Consider the following 20,075-nt stretch of genomic DNA (forward strand, 5'->3'; position numbering starts at 1 on the left):
CTCCTCCTCCTTCTTTTGTGAGCCTCAAACAACTGATCAAACAACCTTAAAACACTGAAACAACCCACATTATGACTGGTAAGTCTAAGATAAGCCAAACGCCAGAAAACAAAATTCCCCAGGTTTCAGGGCATTTGACATCTGGGCATCTGGACAACCCTCAGCGCTCTTGAGCAGCTTAGAAGGCCCCTTCCATGACTCGCTACGGCCTTTTCATTACAGCCTCGCTACAGGGACCAGCTTTTCTTCTTCAAGTACCAGAATTCAAGATACACAGGAAACGACTTTGTACCCGATCTGGTTACTTACCATTTTGAGACGCCATTATAGCGTCACTACTGTGTTGTACTGTTTTGCACTCAGCAAACACCAAGCTCTAGTTTTCAAAGTTCAAAAATACTTTATGGTTGCTTGTATCATTATTGCAAAGACTTATTTAAGTTGTTGAATGAGAGAAGGATCAGCTTCCTGTGAGGGGAGAAATGGGTATTATCAAATAGAAATGGTTTAAACATGAGGAAATAGTCAGGGAATTACAACTAAACATCTTTTTCTTGGACTAATTCCTCTGGTACGTTTTTGCAAAGCTTTCTATCGTCCCTTCCCTCCCTCCACCCACTCCCAGGACTCTTAGAGATTCTTAATCCTCAAACCTGCATGTAATCCCATATGGTTTATGGAGTTGGAGACAAAGTGCAGGTAATATATTCTTATCAAGCACAAAGCTATTACTCTTTGACAAGTGGAATAATTAATAACCACAATTACCTAATCTCTGAGAGTCCTGGTAGGGAACTGGCAACTGCTGTGCCAGTCTACCTATTTGTTAGGTGATAAGACAGGTCCACTGGTCTTTACCACCACAGCAGTTTACATTTGCTCAGCAATGTTTGCTGAGTTCTACTGATCTTGGAAATGAACTGAAATCCATATCTTCTGGCCAGATGTCTTCATCAGATCCTAGCCTGTAGCATCCAGGAAGATTCTGCCCCAGAGACCAAGCTGTATGTAGACTGATATTTATTTGTCAGTGGTTTGCTTTGAGTCTTTGACTTGGAGTTACATTTGCTGTGAGAGCCCACATGGTACAATGCGAAGAATACTGGGGTAGACATCAGCAAAATTAACTTCTCACCCAAGCTGAGTCACTCCCTATCTGCGACCTCAAGAAAGTTACATCACCCCTTTGAGTCTCACTGTCCTCATCCATACAACAGGTTTCATGTAAGGTTGTAGTGGGGATCAAATAAAATAATGCTTGTAGAAGTAAGTGTCTGCAGAGTGGAAACTGCTTTGACAATAGCTACCATTTGTTGAGTACTTGGCATGTATTGGGCAGGTATTGACAGGTTTAGCTATATCAGCTCATTTAATCCTTACAACAATCTTAGGGGTTGACTGCTGTTGTCAGCCCATTTAACAGATGAAGAAACTGCAGTCTAGGGTGGTTAAGTAACTGACCTCAGGCCATATAGTTTGTAATTGGCAAAGCCAGGAACTGAACCTGGACCATCCACCACCAGAGCCCACAGTCTAAACCATCATGTCTCCATGTGAGGATGAGGTTTTGATAGCAATTTCATTGCCTCTGATTTGATGAATAAGGAGGTGAGGGGAATCAGGTACTTCCAGATGGCGCTGGTTAGTACATATCCTTTCTCCAAGGTATTTTGGGCTGTTAGAAAAGCAAATTTAGGTTAATGCTTGTATTTTGGTTCTTGAAGGACTCACATGTTCTGTGTTACTCAAAGGGCAGAATCAGGACCAAGAAGTGAAGGTTTCAGGAAGGTAGATTTCAGCTCAGTGTGCACCGGCAGAACCAGGTCCCTCTCTGTACACTAGGGGAGTTTGGGGAAAGGTGGTTGACCATGAGGATGTTGTGCTGAGTAGACGTTGGGTCTCCAAAGTCTTCTCCAGCTTCTGAGAATCTTCTGGCGAGTGAGTGTTGAGAGCAGTGAACCCTTGAATTATTTTAGGGGTTAATAGCCAGTATCTTTGTGCTCTGACATACCAAGTGTGGGTGCAATGCCGTGATGAATTTGAAGTACTCTGTAAGCCTGGCCTTCAGTATGCAGGAATGTTCCCCCAGTGCTACACCAAGGGAGCCCTTGTGTTTCACGGTGTACCTAGCCCCATGCTTGGCCCATCAGATGCACTCAGGAGACAGTTCTCCAGAGAAGGAGTAAATGTCTGTATTGTTGTTAAACTCTGAATTGTTCTACTCCGTTAGCCAGCATGAACAACATTCCTCAAAAGCTATCTCTTTTCCTCAAAGACCTGTCTCTGTGTGTGTGTGCGTTCATTGTGTGCATGTGTGTGTGTGTGTGCCTGTGTTCATTTTTTTCCAGGACGGAGTCCTGAAGGACAGGATTGTGGTGGTTCTTGTGCTGAAATGGCTACTTACAATCGATCAGGAGAGGCAAAGAGCTACAGCAATGGAAACCATTCACCACAGCAGTGTGTTTGGAAGTGGCGCAGACGTAGTGGATGCTGTGAGCGGAGAAAATAGCCTGTGTCACCGTGAAAGAAATCAAGAGTTGGCCTGATCAGGAGGATTAAAAAAAAAACCCCAACCAGTTGCCATCAAGTCGATTCTGAGTCAATTTCCATGCATTTCAGAGTACAGCTGCACTCCATAGAGTTATCATAGCTGTGACCTTTGGGAGGCAGATTGCCAAGCCTTTCTTCCAAGGTGCTTGTGGGTGAGTTTGAACCAACAGCCTTTCAGTTAGCTGAGGGTTTAACCATTTGTGCCACTCAGGGACTCTAAGCAAGGGAACAGGGACCTAGAAATCTGCAGTGAGGTGGCTATGCAGGCTTCTCTGCTCTTACCGGCTGGGCTCATGGCAATTAGAGCTGCTGTGGACCAATCTTCCTGATGGAGTGAAGGAAGCTGGCTGCTGTGGACCTGTACTCCTGATGGAGTGAAGGAAGCTGACTGCTATGGACCAGGTTCCTCCTGATGGAGTGAAGGAAGCTGACTGCGGTGGACCAGGTCCTCCTGATGGAGTGAAGGAAGCTGACTGCTGTGGACCAGTCCTCCTGATGGAGTGAGGGAAGCTGACTTCAGTGGACCAGGTCCTCCTGATGGAGTGAGGGAAGCTGACTTCTGTGGACCAGGTCCTCCTTATTGAGTGAGGGAAGCTGAGTGCTGTGGACCAGGTCCTCCTGATGGAGTGAAGGAAGGTGACTGCTGTGGACCAGGTCCTCCTGATGGAGTGAAGGAAGGTGACTGCTATGGACCTGGTCCTCCTGATGGAGCGAAGGACACTGGCAGGCTGACTTGATAGCTGGTGTGTTTTTTGTATCTGGGACACTAGCAAATGCATGCTCACCTCTCCCGGTCTCTGAGACAGTGTATACTTAGATTCCATCTGGATTTCCAGCTCTGAAATAGTCCCATAACTTTTCCTATCTCGGAGGTCTTGAGCTGCAGGTCAAAGGTGGCGTCTGAGGCAGAGCTTGCCCTTTGGGTGCTGCCCAAATGACTCAGACCTGTAGTCTCTGTCCGCACAAACACATTTTCTTCCTGGGGTGCTTCCATCTTCTGGTCGTTTCTGAGGTTTTTCTTTAGGACTGGCATCATAATGGCTGTAATAACAAAGGATGTGGAGAAGGAGGGGCCGTCAGCCACCAGGGTTTCGTCTGTTAGTTTTATCACTCGGCGCACAGTGGGTTTGGGCAGCTCTTGGTGTCCTGAATGACGTTCAGGGGAGGGGAGGATGAAGATAAGAACTAACTCCTGCTCATGAATTCACTAATTGATTTACCAGCAGTCCTTGTAGATGCTGCCACAGCACTCTGCTCATATGTTTAGTATTTATGGTTGTTCATAACCAATGCACACACACACGTTAACATTAGGTTATTTATCACAGACTCCCAGTTCCTCACACATTGGAAATACTCAGATTTGTTGAATGAATGAATAATCTGTACTCTCCTACCCACTTACTGAAAAAATGCGACCTGATTAATTTGCTCTGATTTGTTGCCCACTCAGAAAGAAGATTTTCAAATATATTTTAAATACCACAAGAACCTGCCCCAAGCTAACAGCATCTGGCAAGAGTGTCAAGACTGCGCCTACTTTGGGGTAATGTTGGCTTTATAAAGTCTCGCACAGATGGTTCTCTCTGGAAAATGTTTCTGAATTTTTAAAGGAAACAAAATTACAAAGCAATCAGAGGAAGTGGGCCTTTATGTTTGTTAGATTTATGTTTATTAAAAGTCTCTCATGTCTTGAAATTACGCAAGAATTTCCATGTTCCCCTGAGCTGCTATGAATAGGCCTGGGAGGAGAAACCGTAGCCTGGTAAGAAAACCCGGGTCCTCTTCCAAAATGGATTTGGAAAATGGAACTAACTCAAAAGTGTCACACTTTGGGGCTCCCAAAGGTCGGCAATTCGAATCCACCAGCCACTTCTTGGAAACCCTATAGGGCAGTTCTACTCTGTCCTGTAGGGTCACTATGAGTCGGAATCGACTCAACAGCAGTGGGTTGGTTTGGTTTGGAATGATGCCAGCAAGCTATCGTGTGCCCCCCAGGCTCAAAATGACCTGAAGAGATGCCCACCACCAACTCGAAGATGGGTTGCTTTCGTTTCAAACGGACCTGAAATGCCCCACTGTCTTCTTCTGGACTTGCTTTCGGAAGGGAATAAATGGTCCTGTTCCTCTGGTTGCCTATAAAAATACTAGCCAAGTCGTCTCCTTTCCTCTTTCTCTCGTTTCACATGCTGCTTCTGAAAGACTAAACACCTCAATAACATTTTGAAACTGATCAACGCAGCCACCTCCTTGTCCATGATGAGCCCAGTTCATTCCTTGTATTTAAATGCTGCCACGTTTGTTCTGTGTGTGTCTGTTTGTTTTGTTTTATGCTGTTTCTCTTTGGCTTTTAAAGGTATGCCAGCGCCAGTTGGATCACCATCTCCCTCTTTTTAAGTATCTGAGAGGACCAAGCCAGAGGCTTCTGAAATACCAGATGTTGCTGAAGGTAAAGTCTATGCAACAGTGCTTTTCTGTTTGCGGGAATCAGATGCCTGGGCTATGGTGCTCACTTTCTTAGACATGTAGAGTTGTGACTTGGTCTTCCAAGGCTGGAAATGTATCTATTCCTTGACTTTTTCTTTCCTGCAAGTCTATATCAGCCCACTCGGTGAGAAATAAGACTCAAAGAATTGTAGCATTGGAAGGGACCCTGATGCCTGACTAGTCCGATGTCCAGCATCATCCATGAATCCAGCATCCAACATCCATGAATCTCTAAGGAGCATGGCTTAGAGGAGGAGAGGCCACTGGGATCAACGGCAGGGAGGACAGCTGCACTTCTGGCAGCTGAGAGGGTGGGGAAGGCGGGCAGAGTGCCCCTCGACTACCTGACCCAGCCTGTACTCTCAGACGTGTAAGATACCATCTCCGTTTTACAGATGAAGCAACGTGCTTCAGAGAAGAGGTTTGGTTTCTCCAAGGTCACTGCTTTGTGTGCATTAACACAATGGAAAGAAGGCAAAACTGAAGTCTTCCGTCCTTTTGCAACATCCACCCTTCGATTTGGGCTCTACGCAGAATGAGTTTTGCCCTGCCTAAACCCCTAAGTGGCTCTCTCTCTCATCCTTGGTGGTGAGGCATTGCCAGCAACACATCTGCCATCACCTGTCCCAGACACCCTGCAGAGGACACAGGGGACTGTGGGGCTGGCTGGTTTGCCACATGAGCCTGAAGGAATGGGGTGGGGCCACCCCTACAAGTTGTATTTTGAGTTAACCTGTAAAAAGCATTTTAGGTGGTTCTTGCCCAGGGCTATGGTCTCTTAATGAGAAATGAGCACCTACTGTTTACCGACTGCCTTCCCGTGTGTAATGTCATCCCCACAACCAGACATGCCAGGAAGACTCTGGAGCGTGAGAAGCCGGGGCTCAGGGAGGTTAGTTGCATTCTGCCCTTGCTAAGTCACCCCTTGCAGTTTTCCACCAGCAGCCCCAGCCTCGGCCATGCTGGCCCTGCTGCTCAGCAGTCCTGGCTTACTTGACCTCTTAGGCCTCGTTCCTCTTGTAAGTAAGTTGGGGAAGTAGAACTTCCTCTGTGGGGTTGTTATGAGGGGCAAGGGAGTAGAGCACATAAAGAATTTGGCAGTGCTGGCCCCCAGGAGCCCTCCCCTGACTTGGAGAGTTGTATGACATGTTGAGACCGTCACACTGGGGTGGAATGAGGATAACGATCTGTTGCTTCCCTCTGTAAGCAGCATTTACAAGCATGTTTGGATCCAACACTCATTCAGAGCCACATAGTCCCCCATCTTTATTGTCACTCGAGGAAGCAGGACATAGTGGTGGTTTTCACACCCTCAGCCTGTATTGCTGGCTTCGAGTTTGCCCATGGAGGCGAAGTCTACACCACAGCTGAGGTCTGTGCCACGTGCAGGGCTGTAAACCACAAAAGCAGAGCCTAGTAACTAGAAATGCAGACTCAGGGTTGAGAGCCTGGGTGTGGACCCGGCTCTACCAGTTCCAGGCGTCATGAACTTAGGCAAGTTACTTAGCCTCTCTCTGCCTCCGAGTCCCCTTCTGTAAAATGCCTCATATGCATGCGAAAGCTGGACAGTGAATAAGGAAGACCGAAGAAGAATTGACGCCTTTGAATTATGGTGTTGGTGAAGAATATTGAATATACCACGGACTGCCAGAAGAACGAACAAGTCTGTCTTGGAAGAAGTACAGCCAGAACGCTCCTTAGATGCAAGGATGGCGAGACTTCGTCTCACGTACTTTGAACATATGTTAGCAGGAGGAATCAGTCCCTGGAGAAGGACATCATGCTTGGTAAAGTAGAGGGTCAGCGAAAAAGAGGCAGACCCTCAACGAGATGGATTGACACAGTGGCTGCAACAATGGGCTCAAACATAACAACGATGGTGAGGATGGCGCGTAGGGTCACTATGAGTCGGAACCAACTCACCAGCACCCAACTACAATGAGGTGAAGATAATACTTCCTTGCTGGGAGGCTTGTTGTGTGCATTAGAAGAGAGAATATGTGTTAGAAGTACTTAAAGGCGTGCTATGATTTTTTAAACTTTATTTCACCGAGTGAACAAGAAATAGAATCACTATAGAATATTCCTTGGGGGGGGTGGTGCAGAACGGTGGGAGGCTCAACTTGCTGTGTGCCTGGAAAGTAAGTTCAAACTGTTGGCACACCTGTGAGGAAAAGAACTTTGTAGAATTCTCCACCCTGAGGGATGGTGTTCATTCTGTGGTTCCCACATAACAAATTGTTTGAAAGGGCAGAGATGTTATACCCATCACCTCATGGTTTAGAAAGGATTGTGGGATTCTGGTATGTGGAAATCCTTTCTAAGTATAAAAGAAAGAGAAAAGAATGACACCATATACCATTTAGGAAAGACACGTGAAAATTTTAGAAAAATATTAGCAACGTACAGGACAAAGGGTCAGTATGCTTAGTTCCCAGTGCGCTCTTAGAAATTAATAATAAGATGAACAAAGGATGTAGGCAGTTCACCAAAGAGTAAGTACTAATAACAAACTTGTTTTTTAGTTCTGCGTTGCTGGATACCTGAGAAATTCAAGAGAAAACAACAATGAGATGGTATCACTTTGTTTATTTAATTGGCAAAGCTTGGGGTTGAATGGTGATACCCCACGGAAGCCAGGGAGTGGTGAAATGGGCTTTCATACATAGATGGAAGGAACACTTTGTTCTCCAAAGAACTCAGAAATATGCATTAAAACATCTAATACTCTTCCACTTCTAGGAATTTTTATTTAGGAAAAATGCACAAGGATGATGATGATAGTAAAAAATTGGAAACAACCTAAATGTTCGACAGTAAAGGAGATTAATTTAATTATGGCTTATATATAGGAGACAGGAGCCCTGGTGGCACAGTGGTTAAACACTTGGCTGCTAATCAGAAAGTCGGCAGTTGGAATCCACCAGCCGCTCCTTGGAAACCGTATGGGGCAGTTCTACTCTGTCCTGTAGGGTCTCTGTGAGTCGGAATGGACTCGACGGCAATGGGTTTGGGTTTTGATTGTTTATATAGGATACAACACGCTGCCACAATCAAAAATCGTCTTTTAGAAAAAGTGTCACGGAAAATGCTCATGATGTATAGTTGGGTAGGTAAAAGTGAGCTTCAAAATAGGGCAGACTATATGATTTTACATTTGTGGGGAAAAAGAATGGTGCCATATGTATCGTTTATTCTTTCCCTTTTACTCATGAGAAACAATCCCGTCTACCCACGTTCTCAGCCAGTGTAGCTTTGGCTGGACGTTTTTTTGCAGAGGAGATTTAGTTAGCGTTGTATTTTTTGATTTTGAACGAGGCTTTTCGGTTACTACAGGGTCTGCTGGATTTCGAGTTTCCTGAGGATTTGGAGATAGACCCAGGTGAATTAGAAGGAGGTTCGGCCAAGGTACGGGATATCACTAACTGTTCATGGAGTTTGTCCACGGATGGAAGTACTGATGACAATTTTGTTTCCCCTGTGTATGATCTTTCCTGTCTAACTATTCTAAAATAAGTATGTATCCTATGGCCCATATTCAGTGGGAAAAAATTAAAGGTGATTTTGATGTGAGGCTTTTCAGCAGGACGAGATGTAATATATTTTCATGGGAATTCAAAATTAAGTAAATGTGTAAAATGCATAATTAAAGGGCTACAGGTAAATATGGTGAAATCTCTACTGTGGTCTCCTTAATGGTGGGCAGGGTGATTTATATCTTCTCTATACTTCTTAGTATATCCAATTTGTATACATCATACCCTGTTCCCCTCGAGTGTGCATGCATGTGCATGTGTATGTGTGCGTGCGTGTGTGCGCATGTGTGTGTGCGCGCATGTGTGTGTGCATGTGTGCACGCGTGTGTGCATGTGTGTATGTGTGTGCATGTATGTGTGTGCGTGTGTGTGCATGTGTGTGTGCGTGTGTGTGCATGTGTGTGCATGTGTGTGTGCGTGTGTGCATGTGTGTGCATGTGTGTCGGTGTACGTGTGTGCATGTATGTGCGTGCATGTATGTGCGTGCGTGCGTGTATGTGTGCGCATGTATGTGTGTGCATGTGTGCGCGCATGTGTGTGCATGTATGTGTGCGTGTGTGCGCATGTGTGTGTGCGCATGTGTGCGCGCATGTGTGTATGTGTGTGTGGGGGTGCGCATGTGTGCGCGTGTGTGCGTGTATGTGCGTGCCTGTGTGTGCGTGTGCGCATGTGTGCATGCACGTGTGTGTCTGTGTGTGTGCATGTGTATGTATGTATGCGTGTGTGTGTGTGTGTGTGTGTGTGTGTGTGTGTGAATTCTAAGAACGACTGCCAAGGTTCCCTTGGAGGAAATGGTGGCCACTTTAACATGTGACCCACAGATTGAGAAAAAAATTGTGGCTTAGCAGAATTTATTTTAGATTTCCTATAGCATATTCTGGCGTAACTGGTGGAAAAACTTGCCACACATACAGGGTCTCAAGGAGCCCTCGTTTGTGCTCCCTCTTTGCTCAGAACGTGTGGTGGGGAACCCTTGATATTAGGAAAAGTTCAAGGCAGGGTAATAATTTTACAGCCTGGAGTAAGGGGGCTAGCCCCAGTCAGAGGGGTTTAGTAATGTTGCAAGGATTGCCCTGAGCCCTGCATTGCACAGTGTAAAACTAGCCATTGTCCCTGCTGTGTCTGTGGGAGGAGGGCTAGTGGGGAAGGAGCGGGGACAGAGCAGGTAAGTCTCTGAGAGGAAATGAGTTTTAAGGCTGAGTAAGAAGGAAGATGCCTGGTCTAAGAACTTGTCATCCTTTCGTGATGGTGTTAAATAAGCTCAGGTGAGAGTCCGTGGGCTCTTACCAGGAACTGAAGCACGTTTATTACGAGTGAGAAGGTGCGAGAGAGGAGGTTGGAGTCCACGGCACATGAGCTGTGTCGTTCATCAGCCCCGTCACTTAAATCTCTGAAAGCAAAAACACTCATACCCAGCGCTTCAGCAGAGATCACGAAAATACACACCTTTTCAACTACAGCTTGCTGTAGAGGACAGAAGAGACAGGGCTGCATGGGGAGCAGCAAAGAGCTATTTGTTCTTTGTTGTAGAATTGTTTAAACACACACACACAAGAAACCAGGATCTCTTTGTTTGTATTTACCAGGTAACAGATAAATATTCCACATAAGCAGCAAGGAAATACAGTACTGAAACCACAGCAAATGCCTCTCGAGGGGAAACAGTTACCTCCATCATGCTCTGAGTGTCACAACGATGGCCCTTTCATGAGCAGTTACTATTTTTCCATTTAATGCTGACGCTTTATATCTGGGAGCTGGAGACTGCTTTGGGTTATGTCTTCGGCATCCTTAATGTTGGCAGAACGTGGGGAGGGTGGAGGAGGGAGAGAAGGAAGGAAGGGCGGTGCTGGGGGAGATACAGCGTGAGTGCTGTGACGGAAATCAACCTCCCCACGGCAGCCATTCTTTGCCTCTGTAGGAGGTTACAAATATTCTCCCCTGGGACGGTTCTAAGTATAATTTTACCCATAGGAATAAGACTTCTGCCTTAAATATAAGAATATGATACTCAGATGGTTGTTTTCAATAACCTCCCCCTCTTCCCAGGAGTTGGCATGTAAAGCGGGGAGAAGCCTATTTAAAAGGGCTGGTTTTCTTTGTGCTTTAGAAAAGCTGAGTTCTCTATGTTTTATATGTAGCAGGAATACAGTGTCCATGATTTTACAAACTCTATTCTTTGTTAGTACAATGTACAGAAGGCCTGGTAGATGAGTCTGCTCATCTATCTATCACATGGAAGGAGTCCTGGTGGCACAGTGGTTAAAAGCTCGACTGCTAACCAAAAGGTTGGCAGTCCAAATCCACCAGCCGCTCCTTGGAACCTCTGTGGGGCAGTTCTCCTCCATCCTGTAGGGTCACTATGAGTTGGAATAAACTCGAGGGCGCAGGTTTTTGTTTTTAAATACAGTTAAACCAGCAGAAAGCTGTAGCCACTATCCTTTGGGAGCAGGGAAAGAGATAAATGCACCCACCTTCTCAGTCACTTCAGTGCTGGCTGGATCCATGGCTCGTTATCTCTGCCCTGTTGTCCTTCCTCGCTTGGTAGATGGTGTATCTTTTGGTTTCCAACAAGGTGTATTGGTTTCCACAGGACAGGCCAAAGAGGACCAAGGATTCCGCATTCTCAGCCGAGCTACAACAAGCTTTGGTCATAATGGAGGATTTGATCAAGTCTTGTGAGTTGGCCGTGGACCTGGCAGCTGTCACTGGATGTCCGGTATGTGCCTCGTGAGTGCTGGAACATTTCACACAGATGACAGGAACAATGGTACGAAGGTAGAGATGCCGCGGCACAGTTAGAGACGTCAGCTGTGGTAAAGGAAAGTAAGTCTGGGTCAGTGAGCAAACCCGTGCTTCAAGGTTCCAGTCAGCCCCTCGGCATTTTGGGAGAGGAGTTGTCTCCCACGGCATCCTGAATGTTAACACTGAGCCATGCTCTGCACGCACCAGAAACAAAACGGGTGGGAAAATTGCCGAAGGGGGAGTTTATTGTCTGACTGCTGCTATTAGTAAAAATAATAAAAGATACAAAAGATTTTCCTCCTGAGTCAGATTTTCTCTGTGGATGGTATTTTTTAAATGGATCCAAAGTGAGAGTCTAATACCCTTTTCCATCACAGACCCCAGGAGAGGCCCAACAAGTATATATTGTACGTCCCTTCATCCAAATGGTCGAGGGAAAAACAATGAGAGAGCTCATCAGAGGCCAGTGCTGTGCTTTACACCCGAGCAGGCTGGCCTCAGGCAAACCTTGCTCTGTGATTGTACGGTCTCTTTGCTGGGGCACTATTAATATTCCACTGTTTTTCACTTTGGAGCGCTCTAGATTTTGACTCAGGCGTGTTACTTTTCAGTTGCCGCCATAATGAATTACCACAAGCTTGGTGGCTTAAAACAGCACACATTCATTATCTTACCATTCCATAAGAACCATATAGTCTCTATCACCAAGATGTCAGCAGGCCTGCCTTGCTTTTGGGGGGCTCTACGGAGAAATGGTTTTCTTGTCTTTTCCAATTTAAAGAGGCTGCCGCTCACAGCCCCCTTCCTCCGTCTTCAAAGCCAGCAGTGTCAGGCCGAGTCCTTCTCACACTGCATCACTCTGACCATTTCTTATGCCCCCTCTTCCTCTTTTTAAGGACCCTTGTGATCACATTGGGCCCGCCTGAATAACCAGGATAATCTCCCTAGCTGAAAGTCAGCTGATTAAAAACCAAAAACCAAACCCATTGCCATCGAGTCAATTCCGACTCATAACGACCCTGTAGGACAGAGTAGATCTGCCCCATAGGGTTTCCAAGGAGTGGCTGGTGGATTTGAACTGCCGACCTTCTGGTTAGCAGGCGAGCTGTTAACCACTGCACCACCAGGGCTCCATTAATTCCCCTTTGCCATGTGACCTGACATGTTCCAGGTTCCAGGGATTAGGACGTAGACATCTTTTGGGGGAGAGAGGGGCGTTGTTCTGCCCACCACACAGGGTTCAGACGTTCTGAGAACGCTGTTTCCGACAGATACTTCCCTTTCTCTTTTGCCTCCCCTTTCACGTGGTCCCTAACGTGCTGTTTTTTGAGGCCTTGGCAGTGAAGTGCCCTTCCTGTCCTTGTCATAAGTCAAGCTATGCAAATTAACTAGGGGCAAAGTACCATGATCTTTGTGTTTCCTTCCTCATGGTATTTCTCCGGCCAGCTTCTCAGAAACTTTGTCCCGTGGGGTTTGCTGTGGCCCTGGGTGGTGACGCCCCTGTGGTCTCCTGGGTCTCTGAGGTATTCTCTTCTTGCTCCTGATACCTGATTCAAGAGGGTCTTCAACAACCACACGCAGGGGCTAGAGAGAACGTGGGAGGGCAGGTTTTCTTGGCAATGGTTTTTCCTTCTTCGGTTGAGAAAAGTTGGGGGCAATTTTTCTGGTCATTTTGAGGCATCTTTCTGTTCTTTTCTTTTTATCTTGAGACGTGTGTCAATGACCCTTGGTATATATCCCTGACTGAAATGAATGTAATGGAAACCACCCACAGGGCGGGAAGCTCCCAGCTGTTATTCTGAGTGGAAATCACATAGGAGGAGGAAGTTGATTAAAACTTGAGGAAATAGTAATTCATCCTAATTTCATTCAGAAGAAGCCAGCTTGCATACAGCTGAGATGAACCAGCTTATAGAGTTTTAGAGATTTTACACTGGGTGGAAATGACTCCCCCCTACCCCCTGCCCCAAGTTTTCCTCAGAATTGTGCCTTTGACGTCCATTCTTTAGTTTCTTTTCCCCGAAGACTTCAACTTGCTTTTACACCTAGGACATTAGCTAGTTCATCCTGACGGTTTTGTGTAATCTATTGAATTACAGAGGAGCAGGTACTGGAAATGCCAGCCTTTCTGATTCAGGAGCAGATCCTGGAAAGAACAGTTAACTCACCCAAGATCATGTGGGTATCAGCCAGGAGTATTTCTTGCATCTTCTCACTCCCTGTCCAGGGTGCCATGCTCTCAACCACACTCATCCCCTGCCTCTGATTAGAGTTTGCTAACAACAGTAACTCAAACCTGATGATTCCAAGATTTGTTGCCTCAGCTTTGTAGGATTTCTTTATCACAAGATGCTTACAGTCACATGCCGTATGCATGGATAACTCCAATGTCTCTCAACGTGAAATCCCACATTAACCTGGTTTTGCAAAGGGAAGACATTGAACTTGAGTGGCTGAATCCATAATCAAAACACTAGAAAAAATTTCCTTCTGAGACACTTACGTTTTCTTCCTGTTGTCTGCACTCAATTCTTGGTTTAATTTAGTCACAAAAATTAAGAAAAAAATTTATTTTTAAAAAAGATTGTTTTATAGAATGCTGAGATGTAATTTCCTTCCCTCCATTTGCCAAGAAAAGGTTTTCCCTCTGTTCAACCCAATACGTGATTAAGATGTACTTGGAATCTGTTTAAATCTTGACTTGCCAGGAACAAGTTCCAAAGTTGAATAGTAAATCTTGAATGAAACATTTTTTTCTTTTCTGAGATAAATTTATATAATACAGTAAAAGAGTTTTATAGCAAGTTTATCGCGGGCTAGGGTGATTGTTGATGTTATGTGTCAGCTTGGCTAGGCTATGATCCTCAGTATTACATAATTATCCTCCATTTTGTGATCTGATGTAAGTATCCTCTGTTTTGTGATATAATGTAATTACCTCCATGATGTGATCTGATACGATCAGCCAATCAGCTGTAAGGGGAGTTTCCCCAGGAGTGTGGCCTGCAGCCAATGTGTATACGGACGTTCTGGCAAAGCTTACTTGCTTGCTCTGGATCCTATTTCTGGCTTGTCATCAACTGACCCCCAGTTCTTGGGACTTGAGCCAGCAGCTTGTCATCTGACCTGCTGACTTTGGGATTCACCAGCTCCGCGGCCCTGTGAGCCAGCAGCCTGCCGTCTGACTTGCCAGTTCTGGGTTCATCAGCCCCTGCAACCACATGAGTCAGAGGAAGCCTCTAGCCGACACTTGACCTGTGGACTTCAGGACTGGTCAGCCTCCACAACTGCGTGAACCATTTCGTTGAGATAAATCTGTCTAGATAGATAGGTAGATGGACAGACAGATATGTATATATATACATACATAGATATCTATAGCTATAGATAGATATACAACATACATATCTATCTATCTCTCGAGAGAACCCAGCCTAAGACAGCTAGGACTGGTCTTTTATTTCTGTGTTAGTTCCCACTTTCCTTACCATTGTGTTAACTGCAGAGATAAGGCTGAGTGAAGACTGATTCCGTGGGATTTCCTGGTGCGTCTTCCCACCCTCATAACGTCAGAGGTGGCTATGAGCAGTAAATGAGGATGGAGTAGGGCGCTCAGCACCCAGCCTGCCCCCCGTAGGTGAATGGCCTTAGAGCTCAGTTATTTGGGGTAACTGATTGGCCTGGAAGGGAAGGAACCCCTCTGCTTCTGGCTGGTGTAATCACTAGCTCCTCTGTCCCACAGCTTCTGCTTTTTATTTCTGGACTAGGTGTTGTGTTGATTCATTTATCCAGATGTTCCCTGCTTCTTTTAACAAGAAGTACATACCTCTACTAAATTAGCTGTCAGTGCCAGGAGTGAAATCCTGGGTACCTAAAAGGGGTCCCTTCCTGAAGGCTGGCTCCACTTGATTCTCTCTGTTGAATTTGGTCAGTGTAGTCACATTCTAGATTCTCATATCTGAGCAAAATGGCCATCTGACTTATCACTTGCTTATTTGTTTGGGAGACCCCTGTGCTCCATCTCAGAGCTCACGTCCATCTGTTTCTTCAGCACACCAAAGTGACGTCCACACCATCACGGCGCCGGTTGAAAACCTGGTTAAGGGGAGCATCACTGAATTGTCTTCTTGACTCAGTCAGTGTTCCCTTGCAGCGCTGAGTACTTGGTTTCGTGCCCCCAGACACTCGCTAACTGCCAACAAATGAATAAACACTAGGGGACAAGTAGGTCGCTGGCTGGTGCAAACAGTTTGCACTTGGCTACTAACCCAAAGGTGGATGGTTTGAACCTACCCAGCAGCACCATGGAAGAAAGGCCTGGGGATCTGCTTCCATGAAGATTAAAGCCAAAAAAACCCCATGGAGCAGGTCTACTGTGTAACACATGAGGTCCCCTCACCGGGAGTCAGAGTCAAGTCAGTGGCAGCCAACAACAGCAACAACAGTGGAGAAGTGTCTGCAAGAGGCTGTGCGTGTATTCTGTGGCCTTGGGACCACCTCCAGCCTGACTGGAGAGACAGGAGCCAGACGGTTGAGAAGACGCCGGGAGTCATCCCTGGCCCGCTTCCCTCCGGAGGCACACATCCTGGCCGACGGTCCAATGTCGGTGCCTGCACTTCATCAACACTGTGCAGAGCCTGTGCCCTCCTGGACAATGGCCAGTCCATCACCAGCAAGGTCCTGAGAAAGTTTATGCAAGATGTCCCACAGGGTGGGTAGCCCATCTATTGCACCAGTTCCTTCCGGTGGCCTCCAGTGATGATGGCTGATAGGAGAAGCTGACCCACAGAGCCTCGGAAGAGTCAGAACAAGGGCGGAGCCCCAAGGCTCGCCCAGATGGGACTGGATGTTCCGGAACCCACAGCAGCTCCTGGCACGTGGGAGGGAGTCAGGGACTCAGCCCTTCGTGCTCCGCCTTTAATGTGCCAGCCGCACCCCACAAGCCTGCTCCTCTGTCTTCTCTCTGCCCACTTCCCGGGTCTTTCCCTCTGTCAGTGTCTTTTCTTCTTCCTCATAGTTTCTGGTGACTCACCTCAAAACTCAGCTTCCTTATGGTTTATTCCACCACCTTCCTGCTCGTAAAGCACCTGACAGCTCACACCCCATTCTCAGTTCAGAGAGGGATCCGGTGGGCTGCCTGGCACGTCTTCGTACACCCGGCTCTGGTGGTCACCTGTGGGTCCCGCTCTGGAGTAGTGCCCCTGTGGTTGAGTGCTTACAAAGGTGCCAGCCGCTCTGGCTGTCTTGAGGGGAGAGCTCAGAGGTGATAGGTCACCTCTTCACCAGGGCCATCAGCAGGGCTGTTTCCTCTACAGCAGCCTATGGCCGTGACAGGTGGCCTCCGTAACTCCCTCCTGTGTAGGAAGGTCAGGAGCGAGGTTATACCTGGACCCCTCCACTCCCCCGGTTATTATGGGTCCTTAAGAATTGCTTTGTGGCCGTGCCGTGAGGTGATTCTTCTACTTCACCCCGTGTGTTCTCCAAGAGCGCTTTACATAAAATACATGAACTTGTATATTATGAGATGTGTTCAAGGATGTTGCTCAGTATTTGACCCCATGACCCTTTATAAGGGTCATTCTCTGACCGGAAGGAATTGCTGTCTTTTCCTGAACAACTGGTTTGCGTTTGCCTTTTGGACGTAATGAATCATGAACTCACCTCCCTCCCTCGGCAGCAAGTTTACACGGCTTGATTGTGTGGATTTTCTAAGCAACCTCTTTGTCTTGTTTTCTGTCTTTATTTTCACTTCACCCTAACTTCCTCTGCTATTTTCTCTCCCTGGCTATTCTGTATAAAGTGTATACAATTTTTGTAACGTGTATACCATTTTTGAAATGCGGTGGGGTATAAATACATTTTAAAATAGAAACCACCAGTGACATTTGTTCCGGCTGCAAATATGAAGCAGCTACTCTTGCCAGCTGCCTTGACTACACCTTACTCCCCGCGCTATTTAGTACAAGTTCTGTGGGTTTAAAGAAGAACGCAAGGTCCCTGGGTGGCACACATGGTACACACTGGGCTGGTAACCAAGAGGTTGGCGGTTCGAACCCATCCGGTGACACCACGGTAGAAAAGCCCTGGTGATCTGTTTCCAGAAAGAAAACCCTATGGAGCAGTTCTACTCTGTAATGCAGGAGGTCACCACAAGTCTCAGCTTGATGGTGCAAGATACCAACTAAGGGAAAAGCAATCACTGAGGCTGGAACAGCTACATTTGAACAGGTCCTGGAAGGATGCAGCTAGAGTGAAACCTTCCCAAGACTCCTCACGGACCCATCCAGTGTCTGTCTCCGAATGTGGTCCAGCTGAACCTTGTGCCACATAGAACAGGAGCATCATGCTTTTAAGATGGAAGGCATTATGGCTAAGGCTCTTTATTCTCCAGCGAGGGCTTCATTCACCGCAGCTTACACATCTAACCCTTCCAAAGCAAAAACAGAAAATTAGCACAGAAAATATGCCACAAGCACCACTGAAATGACTCAAGTTTACTCTCTTAGAGTTTTTATTTTAAAATTTCAGATGTACAGACAGTTGCTTTTTTTTTTAATTGTGGTAAAAATACGTATAACAAAACATTTGCCAATTCAACAGTACAGTCAATTCGTTCTTTAAAAAAAAATATTCACAGTTCACTCAACTTCTAAACAACAGGTTAGAAATAATGCATGGTCAATTATAAACAACGCGCGCATTTCTGGTATTAACTTTCAGAAACACAGGGATTTATCTCGGCCAGATGTAGCTCTGGGAAATTTCCCTATCCTGGTCCTGCTAAAATAATTTTCTTCCTTTGGTACTTGGATTCAGGGAAATAAATTTTTTATTATCTGCTTACAAGTGGTTTAATTTTTGGAAAATACCAGATAAAATACAAGGGTCCTCCCTGCTCTTCAGCATGCTCCCAGCCTCTCTTACCCTACGCCCCTTTGGGGAGAACTCAGAGAGAGAAGGGTCATCTCATTTGACGTCCAGCCAGACGCCCGTGAGTAAGGCAGGCTTGCTGGTGGAGAGAGAGGCATCAGAGTATGTGCCCTGGAGTCAGATGGACTTCTTCAAAAACCTGTCATTTGGAATTACCTCTTCACCGTCCGCTCATTGCAGAGTTGAAAGTGTTTACGATTTCCATTAAGGGTCACATCTTGGCAAAAAGCGTGTCACACTGAGCTCTCACTTTTCAGAACAAACCTCGCGGCTTTAGGTTCTTGGATTCCTGACGAACACAAGGATTGCCGTAGCTGCAAACTGCAGCAGAATTTCTGTCTCTCAGATCGTAATTAAAATGTTAATTTTTTGTCCTAATTAAGTGGACTCGTGGGTCAAAAACAAAGCAGACATGTAACTTCTAAAATGAAATTACAAAACCTAACCCTAACTCTAGCCCTAACCCTAACCCTAAAATGAATTACAAAACAAAATATCAGAATCCTAATATCTTTAAGGATCCCTCGTGGCGCACTGTTTAAAGCAGTCGACTGCTAACTGGAAGGTCGGTGGTTGGAAACCGGCAGCGGGTCCATGGGAGAAAGATGTGGTAGAGTCTGCTTCCGTAGACATGCACAGCCTTGGGCACCCCGTGGGGTTGCTATGAGTCGGAATCAACTCGACGGCGGAGGGTAATGGGGTAACATCTTTAGTTCAAGTATTTCTAATGTGTTTTATGTTACGTATTCTACCTCATACAGCCGAACTTAACTACCTTACACAGCCGAATAATGCCGGCCTCAGTGAGGCTCACAAAGTTGTAGTTTTGATTTTGTGACAGATCAGCCTGGGTGGCACTTTTAAGATTATGTACCTCAAATAAGCACGCATTATAATATGAAAGGTTTCTTTCAAGGAATTCAATGGCTTCTTTCTCTGTGTCTGTTTCTCCAAGGACGATGTAGGGAAACTCGGCAAGCTGTTGATGCACGGCCCTTTCAGCGTCTGGACGGTTCACAAAGACCGTTCTAAGATGAAGGATTTTATGCGATTTAAGCCCAGCCAGAGGCAAATCTATCTGTTTGAAAAGGGAATCATGTTCTGTAAGATACGAGTGGAACCCAGTGACCAGGGGCTATCTCCTCGTTACAGCTTTAAGAAGTCTATGAAGGTAAAAAGGGTCCTTTGCACCTGGGAGTCCCTGGGTGGACCAAACAGTTCACACACTCGGCTGCTTACTGGAAGGTTAGAGGTTCAAGTCCATCCAGAAGCACCTCAGAAGAAAGGCCCGGCAATCTACTTTTGAAAAATCAGCCATTGAAAACCCTATGGAGCACAGTTCTACTCTGACACACATGGGGTCGCCATGAGTCAGAATCGATTTGACAGCAACTGGTTATTGCACCTGGGGAGTCAGCACAATCCTAGGGGGGAGATAAGGAGATAAGGGGACTGGAACTTGGAGAGGTAAAGTGAAATTGCCCAGCAGCAGAGCGAATGCACCCCGAGGCCGGTCAGTCACTGAGTCAGGCCAGGGCCAGCACAGAGGTGTCTTCGTGCTAAGTAAGGAGAGACAAAGGACCATAGGCAGCCTGTCTGTACAGATGATTTAGAGAAAACGCCCTCCTTCCCCTAAGGCAAAAGGGCGATAGGGCTCCAGCTGGACTTCACTTTCTCTGTGCCGTCCTCAATGGGCATCTTTGTGTACAGCTGCAGGTACCATCCTGACCCTGTGTGTCTAGCGACTCATGTCTATAGCAAGCACTGTCTCTTGCATGTACAGGAGATGTTTCCTAGCTAAATATCACACACACAATTTTGAATGTA

At 46.3% G+C, this 20,075-nt stretch overlaps 1 protein-coding gene across 1 annotated transcript in view; it reads left to right on the forward strand.

The window, feature by feature from the left end:
* The window catches only part of MCF2L2 (MCF.2 cell line derived transforming sequence-like 2), a 235,619-nt gene that overhangs the window by 193,503 nt on the left and 22,041 nt on the right, over window positions 1-20,075 (forward strand). The window contains 5 exon segments of the mRNA XM_004382342.1: window positions 4,004-4,096; window positions 4,907-4,999; window positions 8,374-8,445; window positions 11,167-11,292; window positions 19,204-19,419. Of these exon segments, the coding sequence (XP_004382399.1) occupies window positions 4,004-4,096; window positions 4,907-4,999; window positions 8,374-8,445; window positions 11,167-11,292; window positions 19,204-19,419 (600 nt within the window).

This window comes from Trichechus manatus, unplaced genomic scaffold (assembly GCF_000243295.1).
Source record: "Trichechus manatus latirostris isolate Lorelei unplaced genomic scaffold, TriManLat1.0 scaffold00092, whole genome shotgun sequence".
Taxonomy (NCBI): Eukaryota; Metazoa; Chordata; class Mammalia; order Sirenia; family Trichechidae; genus Trichechus; species Trichechus manatus.